The sequence below is a fragment of the Stigmatopora argus genome, chromosome 21 (genome assembly GCF_051989625.1).
Source record: "Stigmatopora argus isolate UIUO_Sarg chromosome 21, RoL_Sarg_1.0, whole genome shotgun sequence".
In the NCBI taxonomy this organism is placed as follows: domain Eukaryota; kingdom Metazoa; phylum Chordata; class Actinopteri; order Syngnathiformes; family Syngnathidae; genus Stigmatopora; species Stigmatopora argus.
The window spans coordinates 12,950,341-12,965,316 of record NC_135407.1 but is presented as its reverse complement, the minus strand read 5'-3'; the positions used below and the strand labels follow the sequence as shown (position 1 = coordinate 12,965,316).

General features: G+C 40.9%; 1 protein-coding gene and 2 long non-coding RNA genes across 5 annotated transcripts in view; 2 read left to right on the top strand and 1 right to left on the bottom strand.

Moving 5' to 3' along the window:
• Window positions 1–1,053: 1,053 nt before the first annotated feature.
• On the bottom strand, window positions 1,054–3,362 carry LOC144067173 (uncharacterized). The gene is made up of 2 exons (XR_013297858.1): window positions 2,781–3,362; window positions 1,054–2,090 (listed from the first exon to the last, which is right to left on the bottom strand). It is a non-coding gene; the product is annotated as an uncharacterized LOC144067173 (long non-coding RNA).
• A 99-nt stretch (window positions 3,363–3,461) lies between these two features.
• Window positions 3,462–6,613, top strand: LOC144067174 (uncharacterized). Its single transcript, XR_013297859.1, has 4 exons — window positions 3,462–3,663; window positions 5,836–5,934; window positions 6,034–6,156; window positions 6,474–6,613. It is a non-coding gene; the product is annotated as an uncharacterized LOC144067174 (long non-coding RNA).
• A 5,646-nt stretch (window positions 6,614–12,259) lies between these two features.
• Window positions 12,260–14,976, top strand: part of ngly1 (N-glycanase 1) — a 58,973-nt gene continuing 56,256 nt past the window's right edge. For 2 of the 3 annotated variants that reach the window (XM_077590848.1, XM_077590846.1), the window contains exons 1-2: window positions 12,260–12,487; window positions 13,882–13,996. In XM_077590848.1, coding sequence (XP_077446974.1) covers window positions 12,387–12,487; window positions 13,882–13,996 — 216 coding nt within the window. In that variant the 5' untranslated portion in view covers window positions 12,260–12,386. The remainder of the gene's footprint in view (window positions 12,488–13,881; window positions 13,997–14,976) is intronic. The other variant, XM_077590847.1, reaches the window with a different exon arrangement.

The window sequence follows — 14,976 nt, the reverse complement described above, 5'->3', positions numbered from 1 at the left end:
ACATCTGGAAGCAGTGCAACCAGGGGGAAAAGCAATGAAAGGAAGCTAACAGACCATTTGGAATAATAAGTATTGATGGAAAAAATATAATATGATTCAGATATTTCTTAGGCCAGCAGAGAAGGGCTTGAAGGCCCTGACGGCCGCCACTGATATATATAACATCCCAGAATAAACCTAACATATATATATATATATATATATATATATATATATATATATATATATATATATGTTGGGTTTATTCTGGGATGTTACTATATGTTCATTAAGTATTTTAATACAGCTGCTTTCGAGGCCAGTTAATTGTTTTCAGGACTATTGACTGAACAGGACACCATGTTCCAGGCTGAGACTGTTGATCTGAGTTGGCAATGAAGATCCACAAGGGACTTGTGAATTGCTTTGAAGATACTCGCATTATTGTTTTAAAAATACGGTCGGTCTGTTTACCTTATAAAGAAATTGTTTTGCTTATTCGTGCAAATTTTTACGCAGTTTCCGATCTAATATTAGCAGTTGTTTTTGACCTTAATGGTGTTATTCGGTTAGCTTATGCAATTGTTTGAATCAGATTACATTAAATGTTTTGAGTATGGCGCGACTAAATGGACAGAGGAGGATGCCGTTTCTTCAGAATTCTCTTGGACGAAGGCGAGCTGGGAGTGATTTTCCTTGCAATTTGTAGCCAGTGTATGTTAAAGATGTCTCCCTGATTTGATTAAAGTGTATTAATAATAAACCTATCAATATATATATATATATATATATTTATATTTAAACATATTCTACACAGGCGCCTGCCTATATATATATATATATATATATATATATATATATATATATATATATATATATATATATATATATATCTCAGTGGCGGGCCGTGCATTTCACACCTGGGCCTTCAGTAGTGCTACGTGTGAATCAATCCAACCCTCAATAAATATTTTATGTCTATAAAACCTTTAATGCAGCTACAGCTGCGACACATATAAAAAGAATCAATAATAACCTCAAAAATTTAAATATTATTTCAGAAAATAGACACAGTTTACTCAACAAAAATTCTTTTTATTTATACACAAAATCCATCCTCCTTTCTTTCCTCATGAAGATTTCAATTACTCTGTCGTACAGATTAAACGTGCGTTTCAGGTCCATCAAGAAGTTCCTTTCTATGGCCATCAAAGCTAATGCTGAAAGTCTAGTCTGTCCTGTTGTATTTCTGGCATAAATTTTGATTCTATTTAGGGCTGAAAACGTCCGTTCGACAGAAGCAGTGGACACGGGGATGGTCACTGCCAAACACACTAATGTGTACAGCTGCCCCATGCTCTCACTCAGATTCTTCTGCTGAAGGAAGTCAAGGAGATCAGTGGGAGATTTTCCTGCAAAATCATCCATGGCATACATAACAATCAGTTCTGTTCTTAGCCGAGGCAGATCGAAAAGTGTTCCGTGCCTCTGCGTTAAAGTGGAGAAGGCTGCATGTGGGAAAGTTTAAAGTTTCCTGGTATTCCTGAAACATCTGCGAGTCGAGGAGGGAGAGAAACATCAGTCTTTCGTGGTCTCTAAATCTGGTCCGCGTCTGGCAAATAATATTGTCCAGAATCCTGTCGTGAAGTTGTTGGTAGTGCACGCGAGAATTTTGCACTTTACCTCTTCGTGCGCTTGGAGCACCCGCACTGTGTTCGCTGGCCTCGTAGATTTCCTCATATCGGCTCCTCTCGCGTTCAACTGTGTCACAAAACTCCTTTACTCTTGCAAGACAAAACTGTCCATCCAGTATGTGGTTCTGTAGTATTGAAAAAAGCACGTCTGAATGCTCAAAAATGCCATTAAATGTGTGAAGTAAAAAACTAAATTCAAAATCATCCAGACGTGCTTTAAATCCATCAGCACACCGCACAGACTACTCGTCGTACTCGTCATGATGCTCCAGGATGTGATGAAACAGTTCCTTTAGAGCAGCTCTCTTCTCAAATACTGTATTGACCACTCTGGATGCATACTGCCACCGTGTTGGTGCCACACGGGGCAGACGCCGCTGGCAGATTTCGTCCAGCAGCTGTGTGCGTCGAGGCGATCTAAAAAAAAATGCAGCAAAGCCATTCAAGTGAGCAAAAAATATCTTGCATTCTTTAAGCTTTGAGGCCCCCTGAGTCAGTACTAAATTGAGCCGATGGGCATAGCAGTGTATGAATAAAGCTAACGGTGCTCTCTCCTTGACTTTAGCCTGCACCCCATTTAATCTAGAAGACATGACCGCTGCACCGTCATAACACTGTGCCACAACTTTACCCAGACATTCATTTACCACCAAAAATTGAATGATGAGACCTGCAATGTCATCGGCTCGCTTCCCACTGGTAACATTTTCAAATCTGATGAACCGCTCCTTGACACCTTTGCCCGTGACGTAACGCAGAACCAGTGCGAGCTGCGCTGCGTTACTCGCGTCGGTCGTCTCATCCACCATTACAGAGACAAACTGTACTTTTTTTTATTTCGCTTCTGATCTCTTCCTCCATCACTTGAGCAATAGCAGTGATCAGGTCATTTTGTATTTTGCCCGACGTGCCACTAAATACTTTATTAGTGGACAGGTGGTAATGTAAATCCGGGTTTTTCTCAGCAAAAAGAGAAAGAAGTTCCACATAATTTCCTTTGTTTGGGGAGGCAGCGCTTTCATCGTGTCCCCGAAATGAAAGTTCCTGCTTGCCCCAAAAAATGACGCAGTCTATCAAACTTTTTAAGATTTCCCTATTTTTCTTTACCTTTTCGTTGTGGCGCTCCGTTTCCCTGCGCACTTGCTCGTTTAATTGTAACTCCACTCGAGTATCTCCAAAAGTTTTGGAGCAGACCGTTGCTTGTAAGTGTCCGGCAGAGCTTTGGTGTCTCATTGCTGCTTTGGTTAAACAAGACAAATTTGCAAATCCAGTGTTGCTCCAAACACCATGTTGATCGGTGGCAAATAACAAGCACTCCCAGCAATATAATTTGCTGTGTTCATCGGAGCCCGTGAGCCAAGGATAGCGCTCGTAGTTAGCGCACTGAAAGGTCCAAACACACCCTTTTCCTGGCTGTAACAGGCTTGCTAGCTTCAGAGTTGACCGCCCTTTCTTAATGATGTCCGTTTTTTCTGGAAAAGTCTGTGTGGAAAATGGCTTTGTCAGCAAATTTGCAACCGAATCCATTTGCTTTCCTGCGTTGGCCATTGTGGGTGGAGTTTGCTAGTCTGGCTGCCTCATTCTGGCTTTGGCCCGTCTACTCTAGCAAGCCAATAATAGAGGGTGAAAGCAATGACGTATCCCCGCCAGCAAAATGCTAATGGCTGTGAAAAAAGATTGTGGGGTTGCCAACTCGAAATCTGATTGGTTAAAAGCAACAGTCCAGTTTAATGCAGCAGAGCCCGCAGAACTGATTGTGAAGACTTTGAGGCAGATCTGATCTGGCAACAAATAATGGCTGAAATGTGATTGGTTAAATGCTTCAATATGAAAACACACATCTGGAAGCAGGGCAACCAGGGGGAAAAGCAATGAAAGGAAGCTAACAGACCTTTTGGAATAATAAGTATTGATGGACAAAATATAATATGATTCAGATATTTCTTAGGCCAGCAGAGAAGGCTTTGAAGGCTCTGACGGCCCGCCACTGGTAAGAAGGTTTAGTCTCAATCAATGTCCTCTCATTTTTCGTTTGTCTGGGCAGAAAGACAACTTCCCTGCGTACACAAATTGAAATGATCAAAAAACGTATACCTTGACAGGTATGTGTCTACTAGCCATAAATGATCTAGTCCTAATAAAATGTAATGATTCATATCTGTGGATAAAATATCTAAATAAATGACACTAGAATCTGCACAAATCTGAATACTTCCATTCGCCAAACGGCTCAAAATGCTCTCAAATTCTGTAAAATCCAGCCAAAAACAGCGTCTAATGATTAAATACAAATACTAGTATTGTATATACAAATACTAGTATTTGTATTTAATCATTAAACGCTGTTTTCGGCTGAATTTTACCGAATTTGAGAGCATTTTGAGCCGTTTGGCGAATTGACGTATATAGACGTTTTTTTGCCTTATTGCGACATCATCGCGATATTTTACCGAGGAATTCACTTCCCTGGGCTCGGTTCTAATGTCCGAAGAGCTCCAGTATTTGTATTTAATCATTAAACGCTGTTTTCGGCTGGATTTGACCAAATTTGAGAGCATTTTGAGCCGTTTGGCGAATGGACGTATATGGACGTTTTTTTGCCTTATTGCGACATCGCCGCGACATTTTACCGAGGAATTCACTTCCCTGGGCTCAGTTCTAATGTTCAAAGAGCTCCAGTATTTGTATTTAATCATTAAATGCTGTTTTAGGATGGATTTGACCCGATTGCTGTCATTTCACGGCTCGGTTCTGCGATGCTCAGCTGGTTTATATTTGGGAGGGGCACCCAGAGCTCTGTAAGGATCAATATCGGGAATAAATCATCTGTGGAGTAACTTTCGCAACCCTGGTATATTCCTCCGATGCTGAACACGCACAATTGTTAGACAGGATAAAGCTGAGTTAAGGAATTAGGGTTAGGTGCTAAAACTTTACGTCTAACAATTTTGGTGACCTGTCCGTGAGTCGAGGGGAGAGAGGCTGCGTAGACATATAGGGGTCGGTTAATGCCGGAGTCGGAGACTTCGAAGCACGTCGGGGATGTGATATTTATTAGGAAAACGTTTGGAACGTGACACGTCAGGGATGTGGGATTAAGGAAAGGGGTAGTCCGGGACACCCCGCCGGAGTCGGGGACTTCAAAATACGTCGGGGACGTGATATTTATAAGGGTAGTTTGGAACACCCGGCATCTTTCTATGGAGACTTCTCTGACAGGCGCCTGAGATCAACTACGAGGTAAGCAGAATACCTGTTACTTAACCGTTAAAATTCTGGTATTGGATTTATTAAATTATGGAGTCACAATAGAAACATGATCTAGGGATTTTTTAAGATTCCGAAAGGTTGTATGTAGAAGACCTGTTACTTTACCGTCAAAAATTCTGCAACCTTATTTTTTAGAGTAGAAGTCACAATAGAAACGTGATCTAGGGATTTTTTAAGATTCCGAAAGGTTGTATGCAGAAGACCTGTTACTTTACCGTCAAAAATTCTGCAAACTTATTTTTAAGTCTTCAGCAGGGAAACGACTTTTTTAGAGTAGAAGTCACAATAGAAATGTGTTTCATATAACACGAGTACTTGTTCAGGGACATTCCCGTGATTATATATATCTGGAATCGGTGATTGGGGATTCCAGAACAGTCGTTTTGAGATAAAGGAAAACGTTCGTATGAAAACAAGGGAATAAGGAGATTCCGAAAAAGGTTGTATGCAGGAGACCTGTTACTTTACCATGCAAAAATTATGCAACCTTATTTTCTAAGTCTTCAGCAGCGAAACAACCGGGTCCACAGATGTTTGATTCTTAGGATTGATTCTATTAAAAATTCCTAATTCCTGGAATTGAATATACTAAAATTCTAAATTAATCCGGTGATTTGTGATGACTGAATTGGTGAAAATGGAAGGAGAGTTTGAGAGAGAATGTGAAAATGTGTGTGTTGGAAGGAATGTTGGAAAAGAGCTTGAGAGAGAATGTGAAAATGTGTGTGTCTTGAAAGGAATGCTGAAAAAAGATAAGAATGCCGACGGAGAATGGAATGAATTGATGAGTTTGTACGGAGATGTAGAAGCACAGGTTTTCAAAGACAAGCTAAAATTAGACGTGAGTTGGAGAAACAGTTTTGTACGTTGAAAGGAAATTTACATTTTACAGGTCAAAAGCGCAAATGGAGTATGATTGGTGTGTCCGTAGTGTTGAAAAAAGGAGCGTGACGTCACAACTAAGGCAGAACTAGAGAGGCGAAGGAGGGAGGTGAGTAGGTGGAGGCGTGGCCCAATACAGAGAGAGGAGGTATGTTTCCCCTCCGCCCTCAAGGGGGAGGCGTGATATATGATCCTCTTGTTCTTAAAGATGTGGCACTGAACAAATCCCCCCCCCTCTGGCGAGGGGAGGAAGTCCATGGCTGATGAGGCTCTTGGCCTTGATGAGTGGACAGAGTGGTGCGCCATATCAGCTTCCTGCACTCAACATCAGGTACGAATGATTGGAGCAACTAATGTCGAGGGTCTTCCGGAACCTATGTATGATGACGAGAAGGTAAAAAAAAGCTGAATCACAAAATTTGTACTCTACTCTGTTAAAACTCCAACTTTCCAAATTACATAGTGAAGCCAAAAAAATCTAAACAGGAAAAGTGAGCAATCCGTCCAGATATTCCAGGGCTATGGTGGGGCCTAAGGTGTTGGTCAGTTCCATGGTGGATACGGTGGTCGCGGGCGTGGTTTCTCTGGTGGCCGGGGAAGAGGGTACTCGGGACAAGGCCAACAAGGCAACTGTTTTGTGTGTGGCAGTATTGGACACTGGGCACGTGATTGTCCCAGTCAACAGCAGCAACAGCAACAACTGTTCCCACGGCAACCCCAAACACAACAACAACTGTTCCCGCGGCAACCCCAAGCACAGCAGTATGGCCCACCACAGCAACAGCGGCCTACGCGCGGAGGAGGACGAGGCACTGGCAGACCATGGCGGCCCCCAGCAGCCGGCTCAGTCACCTGGGCAATATTACCAGGGCAGAGATGATTCTTACGGTCCATGGGATCCTCCACACTCTGAATAGAGGTGCCCAAGAGGCCCGGGAAGCAGTGGTACGGCAGACCCAATGCTTTACATGAAAGTCAACGGCTTCCATTCCTACGTTCATTCACCCCGAACACCTGTGAATTTGATGGGAAGAGACTTGTTGATGTCTATTGGAGCTACCATCTTATGTGGGCCGGATGGCCTCACAGTGACTTTACCAAATGGTGCAAAGATTCCGTGTTCACAACCAATACGAACTTGTGGACAGTGGTTGACAATCTATAGGTCACATCTTGAGCCTGAAACTCTGGCCACTGGGGAACTATCGTCTGTTTATAACCTGTGGAAATCATTCATTGACTCACTCCGGCTTTATTTTCATTGTACGATGTTTTATGACACAGAAGATGACTTTGTCTATCGAGACCGTTTTCAGAAGGTTCTTGGAACACCCTGGCAGTTGAAATCTGCCAAAATCTACAATCAAAGACCAAAATCTTTTTGGGTCGGAAGGTGTAGCATCATATGTTGATTTGGATAAATCGAAAAAAGTGGTACAAAATGTCGGACACAACCAACCCACACATTTCTTTGGCTCTGTCTCCTGGTCATGAAGCTCGCCAACTCGGTCCAATGGTCACGGCCAGCACCCCTTCACAGATGCGGACACCCCTCATCCGACAGACTAAGCACACCCTGTGCAAATAAAAAGAGGGGGGTCGCCCATAGAGCTTACTGCTCCTTACACACCAAACAAAGCGCAGGGAAGACTACCACAAGAGAGAGAGAGACAGAGGGTTGACAGTATTGGGATAGATTAGTGACTAATTATGGGTCCTCTATTAAACACTGAAATTTATAATTAGGAAATGGCTAAGTGGAAGGTTATTTTCCCTAAATTTTAATTGAGGTAACAATGAGCTACAAAAAATGGCTCTTTTAAATAAACACAAGCTTGGGGGAGAATAGGAATTTAGCTAACTCCTCATAGCTATTTTAGCAATATGAGAGTGGTTTGCAACTTAGACTTAAGTATTGTGAATCATCCAAATAATTAATGATATCAAAGATGAAGAAAACAATGCAGAAATGGCATTGATTCAAATTATTAGTTAAATTGTACCTGGCAAGTTTAGATAAAATAATTAATTTAGGATAAGCATGATTTCCCTAGGATGGTATAAGCATGTAATGTCTTCAGTGCACGGAAGATATTTCATTGTTTTGTCCTGAACAGAAGAAATATGCTTTAGCGTGAGTCATATTAATGACTATTAGAATATCACGGATTTCATTAGCATCAAACAATTGATGTCAACCAAATGACATAAACCTATTTTTTAGAAGGGTTATTGCTGATAGGACAGCAAAAGGTGGTTAGCTGCCATAAGCCCCGGACTGGAATAGCGCTCTCCACTAGTGATAAAAATTGCAGACCACTGATGTCTGATTATGAATGAGTGTGAGCGTGAATGGTTGTTTGTCTTTTTGTGTTTTTAATTGGCTGTCCACCGAGATATATTCAATCGATCAGGTATCAAGGTGGAAAATGATTTAGAAATTTGAAATCGATTTCTGAAATTGCCAATAAGCCTTTTTTATGTGGATGGCGATGAAAAATTATGGAAAATTGTTTAGTCCAATGAAATTTTTAATGGAAAAAGCAGCAGTACTCCAAAGGTTAAACTTGAAGTGGAGGAACAAATCTGCTATGCGAAATTTGAGAGCACTGAGAAAAACAAAAAACAAAGACAGTGCATGATACGAAATTCCAAAGTACCATTGATTTATAATGATGATGGCATCCAAATTGTGTTAACAGAATAATTGACTGAAATGACAAAAGGTTCCATATTTTGTTATGAAATCATTGCGCCTACATAATGAGGTCAACCAGACAACAAAATATGGAAAGCCTATTTAGTAGACCATACCAAACGCCATTATTCACTACACGATTGGAAATGGATGATGAGGCTAATCTGGCTATCTGCATAAAAGAAAAACTTTAAAGAAACGCATTGAATTTGGGTTGGCAGAAGGAGACTGTGCTTCTCAACAGGAAACATGGAGAAGACGCGCGAGCAACCCAAAATGAGAATGTCCGTACAAGTGTTGTTGACCCACCGGCAGACATGAAAATAGCCGATCCACCTTGTGCACTGTAAGAAGGTTCTCTCAGTTGAAACGTTTGAGGAGACAGGTAAGATAAACTTTTTGACGTGATCAGACGTAATGGAAAGCCCTCCAATATAGATTGGAAAAAAATATTGCTCGGGGAGCAATACTGTAAGTCATAAGGAACTTTTAATGTTGGTTTTATTGTCTCCATAAAAAAAGGAGTGAAAGCGTTTCAATTGAGACCAAATCTTCTTACAGATAGTTCATGTAAACAATTAGGAAGAATATGGATAGAAATGTAACTAGATTTTAATTTTATGCCTGACTATTGAAAAATATTGATTAAGAAAGTTTTATAGGAGATGATTGGCAAACTCCAAAGATAATGGAATGTTACCTTTGATAAAAAGACTACTAGATTGGGATATTTTGAATTTCAAACAACCAAGTTTACTATGCAACGTGATACACATTATTGAATGAATTGGGACTTGATTAGTATGCATTTTATAAGTAATGAGTTTTAATTGCTCTAAAGGACACAGTTATGCTAAAATTATTAACCCTGACAAACAAGGGGTGGTTACATTTTAGTGGGTTCAATTATATTCAAAATTATAAATGTGAACATTTGTTTCTGGATATTAATTGATGTGAATGTAACCATTGCAGAGAACGGGAAAACTGTTTTCCTGAGGAGAAAGCAGCCTGGTTTGCTTTTTGTATTTTTCCTATGTTTAGTATGATTAGTTAATTTGTGTAATTACAGGAAAGAAAAATTGGCAAAATAATGTACGGCAACAAAATGTCTTGGGTTCAAGCCCTCCCATTGGCTTTACTCTCTATTCGTCAAACCATCAACAAAACCACAAATTTTGCCCCATTTGAATTATTTGAGTTCCTCACTCACCTCATAGGAAGAGGTTCCCTTACCCAATCTCTCACATGCAGCATATTAGTCGACAACTGCATTCTCTTGTATCTAGTATATCTTCACAGGTACAGGAGGCTGCTGCAGCTGCACGTGATCACCCACAAGATCCTCCAAAGGTGGCCTTTGATTCTCCCGGGGACAGGTTACATACATCTAAACATGACACATAGTTCCTGGACATAGTTCCTGGTCTGGACTGGGCTTATCCCAGTCCAAGAGAAGGAAGTGGGGATAGGATGTTTTGGCTTATTGATTATTGTTTTAATTTTTCTCTTGTTATTTTCGAAGGAGCGCTCCACGTGTATGTCATACTCCTGTTGGGCGATCTCCAATCAGACGGTTGTGGCTCTAATGACACCGCAATCTCCAACGAATGAGACACCACTAGCTTCCTAACACTGTGTGCGTGGTCCTCAGATACCGATCCATTCTGGCCAGTGGGGATGTGTAAAAAAAACAGTACTACTCAGGCGTAAACTGGCAAGGTGAAAATTTTACCGGTCTCAAATTAAATGGGACTGGAAAATCATTGGGAAGCATTCCGTCTGACTGGTGTGTATTAAATATGTCTTTTACGGTACCACACCCCATATCCCGAGCGGACATCTGGTTATGGTGTGGAAGCGATAACTTGTATGATAGATTACTCACAAATGCTTCTGGTGTGTGTTCTTCGGTGTCTTTGTTGCTTCCGGTTTCTGTTTCCCCAGTGAAACTCACAGCTGGAATACGATTACCTTCAAACCTGAAGGATGTCTTTCATCGCAATAAGAGAGCATCACCCACCTGGATGGGTAACTCAGACCCCACCTATATTGACGCCATAGGCATCCCACGTGGCGTTCCTGATGAGTATAAACTGGTTGATCAGGTTTCAGCAGGATTCGAAAGTATTCTAATTTGGGTCACCCCTAACAAAATGCTGATCGCATTAATAATGTAATGTTCATTACAATGTCCAGCGACTTGACAATTACACTGTTGAGTCGTTTGAGGCGGTACATGAACAGTTAGTGGCAACATCTCTCATGGCTTTCCAAGATCGTATAGCATTAGACATGTTATTGGCTGAGAAGGGTGGTGTGTGCGCTATCTTTGGTGATGCATGTTGTACTTTCATCCCTAATAACATTGCTCCAAATGGACGTCTCACCAAATCCTTAGAAGGCCTCCGAACCCTGACTAATATCTGTTGTTGTGTTCACTGCTTTACTTATTCTCTGTGGCTGTTGCATCATCCCCTTAGCTCGTACTCTGGTTGTTCGTTTGATCGATAGGGCAGTGGGACCAGACCCTAAAGGTCAGTATGCTCAGTTGGTCCAAACTGATCCCTCTGCACCCCCCGCTGAGCGTGGATTCATGGATACACTAATGTAGTGCTTCTTCGTTTCGTTTCTTACTAACCTGTGTGTTGTTTGTCGGTGTGGTCTCTTTGGGAGACCAAGAGAGGGAATGAAGAATATGAAATATTTTACTCATTCATTTTATTGTAGCTGTTTCATTTTGATATATTACCACTGTAGGATTAAAACTCTTGTTCTTAACTCGATTACAATGAACATCGGCTCTCTGTCTGAGTTTTTTCTTTGAGGTTGATTTCACGCTGATAAGAAGACAGATGGTGGGCTCCAAGGGACAGCAGAGACAAGGTCCTAGACAGATGATGCAGACTTCAAAGAACAGTAGAGACGGAGACCTAGGACAATGTGGTTTCCAGCGGAGACGGAGACCTAGGACAAATGTGGATTCCCGGGCCAGCAGATTCCAGGGGGGGAGGAGACCCCTCAAGACGGTCGTAGACCAGTCCGCATCTCATTAGAATCAGCGAATGAATATTCGTTTTTGTATTACTATAACTGGGCAAACTCGGGTTTGGACTTTTGTCTTTCTCATCCTCCACTGTGCACGGCGACGCTCAGCTGGTTTATATTTGGGAGGGGGACCCGGAGCTCTGTAAGGATCAATATCTGGAATAAATCATCTGTGGAGTAACTCGCTCAGCCCTGGTCTCTTCCTCCGATGCTGAACACGCACAATTGTTAGACGGGATAAGACTGAGTTAAGGAATTAGGGTTGGGTGCTAAAACTTTACGTCTAACAAATGTAACAATGTTGTCAAAAGAATTCAGACTTTTTGTACTTTAAAAGTGGTGAAGTGACTAAAAAGTCACACATTATCATGTATGTTGACTTTTTAATTCGGAGCATGGCTCTCAAGGATTAACATTTAAAAAATATTAATTGTTTATGACTCTCTCCATCAAAAAGTTCCCGACCCCTGGCCAAAGTGATAATAACCTGAGTATGTAACAATATATGCCATAAACAGCTTCTGATCGAATAAATATAGTTTAAATTTCAAAGAGACCAAATCAAATTGTCGCCAAATATAAATGACAGCCGTCCATTGAAATGAATGGCGCACGTCCTCGCCGAAACCAATGTTTGTAACTTATATAGGCTCCGTAACCCGGAAGTAACAGGAAGTAAAATCGTATCATGGGTCCCTGTAGGAAAGTCGCAACTCTCTTTCTTCGTGGTTTTGAACGCTGCAAGCAATCGACAGAAAAGACTGTGTACATTCCGTATTTATAATAATTAAAAATAACAAACATTGCGACTAAAAATGGCGTTGCCAGCAGCTGTTAGGATGTTATGTGAGAATTCAAATGAACTCTTCTTTGACGTATGTAAGTTATTACTTTCATACGCCGACAATATTTTAAGGTATGTTTGTTCATTGACTTACACTCTGAATACCAAACGATGGTTTATTGTCGAGTGATTTGCCATATTCTTTTATCAACAAGACTATGTTTGCTTTATGGTGCCTGTATTTAAACTGCATGTCCAATTGACCGATTTTAAACTCCCGTCCCCATTTTAAGTGGCTGAATTCGAATAAATGTCATGTTAAATGAAATTTTAAAATTAAGTGAATGGTGTCGTTAACAGTAATGTGTGCGATTGGTTAAATTCTATATTGCGCGAGATGGTGGCTCCGGTGGATCGTCCATGGAACTTCTAATAAGAAACTCAGACATTCGCAGAAGTTTATTGTTTCGTATTCGACGGAATATCCCTTTATGAAGCCGTCTCCAAAAGAACCGACATTTGCACATTTCACAACAAGCAAGTGCGACTTCAGCATGACACATGGTGGAATTACTGACTGTAAAATTCACGTAGAAGGACCCAACGCAAAGATTTAACTTATTTTACTCATGATGTACTTTTTCAATAGTTTGCATAAAACACAATATCTCAAATTATGTAAAAACATGATAAAAGTTTGATTTAAATTGTCCTACATTATTATTATATTTTTTTTACATTTTATATTGCCGGCCGGGTGTGTAAGTGGTTAGCGCATCGGCCTCACAACTCTGGGGTCCTGGGTTCAAATCCAGGTTAGTCCACCTGAGTGGTGTTCGCATGTTATCCCTAGGCCTGTGTGGGTTTCTTCTGGGTACTCCGGTTTACTCCCACATTCCAAAAACATGCATGTTAGGCTGATTGGACACTCTAAATTGCCCCTAGGTATGGGTGTGAGTGTGCATGGTTGTCCGTCTCCTTGTGCCCTGCAATCGGCTGGCCACCGATTTAGGGTGTCCGCCGCTTCTGGCCCGGAGTCAGCTGGGTAGGCTCCAGCACCCCCCGTGACCCTAATGAGGATGAAGCGGTTCAGAAAATGAATGAATGAATGAACATTTTATATGGATTTTGCGTGAATTGTATTCACTCCGGAGAAACTCAGGAAATGGGACAAGGGTACTCCTGAAATGGGGTCAACAGAGGTTGGCAGCTCTGGTAGTACCACTTTTTCAATGTTGCCCTCCTACTGGAAATGAGAAAAGTTGTGATAATAATTAATCTATGCTATTGTGATTCACACTTGTTTCTTTTTCCATCATGTTGCATTCCCCGCCTCTGTCTTTAGCCTTAGTGGATGTGTTGTCCATGAACCCCAAGTTTTTGTCTTTAGTTTTTGTGCAACTCACCCCCACACACATTTAAACTGTAAAAATAAAGGTCTTGTCGAAACTCATGTGAAAGAGGTCAAATTAAAAAATATGGATAAAACTGTGATTAGAATTATTAAGAACCATCTTTTTCACTAGGTATCCTAATGTCGAAGAATTCAGATCAATAAATATAGGGAATCCAACATTCTCTGGAAAGCTGTTGCATATTACCGGTGCTGTGGAATGCCTCTTCGAGATGGGCTTTGTGGAGGTAAAGTTTTACTGTTTCATGAAGTGTTGATTGAATGCATCATGTGCAAACTTGCTGTCAATGCTTCAATAATTTTATTAAATCTATTTAAAAATTAGATCAATCCATCAATTGCTTAATTGCCTTAACTTGTAATTGTGCATAAGCCTGTCACGATATGCAATAAATTAATTTATCACAGGGTAAATGAAAATAGGAGCAGTAATTTGCATAGCTGCGATTTATCTCCGTGTGCATTTTCTCGGGACACATGCATGTTTAAACTTTGCCCATCAATTGCATTTGAGGCTAAAGTTCTGTTCAAGAATGTTTATTGGTCATTAAAACACAGCAGATCTAAAATTCAGACATACAGAAAAAACAAAAAAATCAAACTTGGAGCATTAGCATTGTGTTAGACGTTAAGTTTTAGCATCTGACTCCAACGCCTAAAACTATGTCTTATCTCGTCTAACAATGTAGCGCATTCAGCATCGGAGGAGACAGACCAGGGTTTAACGGGTTAATCCACAGATGATTTATTCTTGACAAATTGATCTATACAGAGCTACGCCCCCCCCCAAACATAAGCCCGCTGAGCGTCTCTGTGGAGGATGAGAGAGACAACGCCCAAATCCGAGTTTGCCCAGTTATAATAATACAAATATGAATATGCATTAGCTGATTAACAATAAGAAGATGACTGGTCCGTGACTGTCTTGAAGGGTGCCATCCTCCTTTGGGATTTTTCCACTGTCCGTCTTCTCTGTATCTCCACTCTGCTCGCCTCCTTATCAGATGGCATTGTTTGGAAGCTGTCTGTAATCAACCTCAAAAGAATCTCAGACAGAGAGCCTTTGTTCATTGTACAAGCATTATCATAAGGGAACCTGTTCGCGTGGTCGTCGAGCTGAAAACAAGTGTTTAATCATACAGTAGTAATATATAAAAATGAAGCAGCTGTAATAAAATATATGATTAAAATATGACAGTCTTCATTA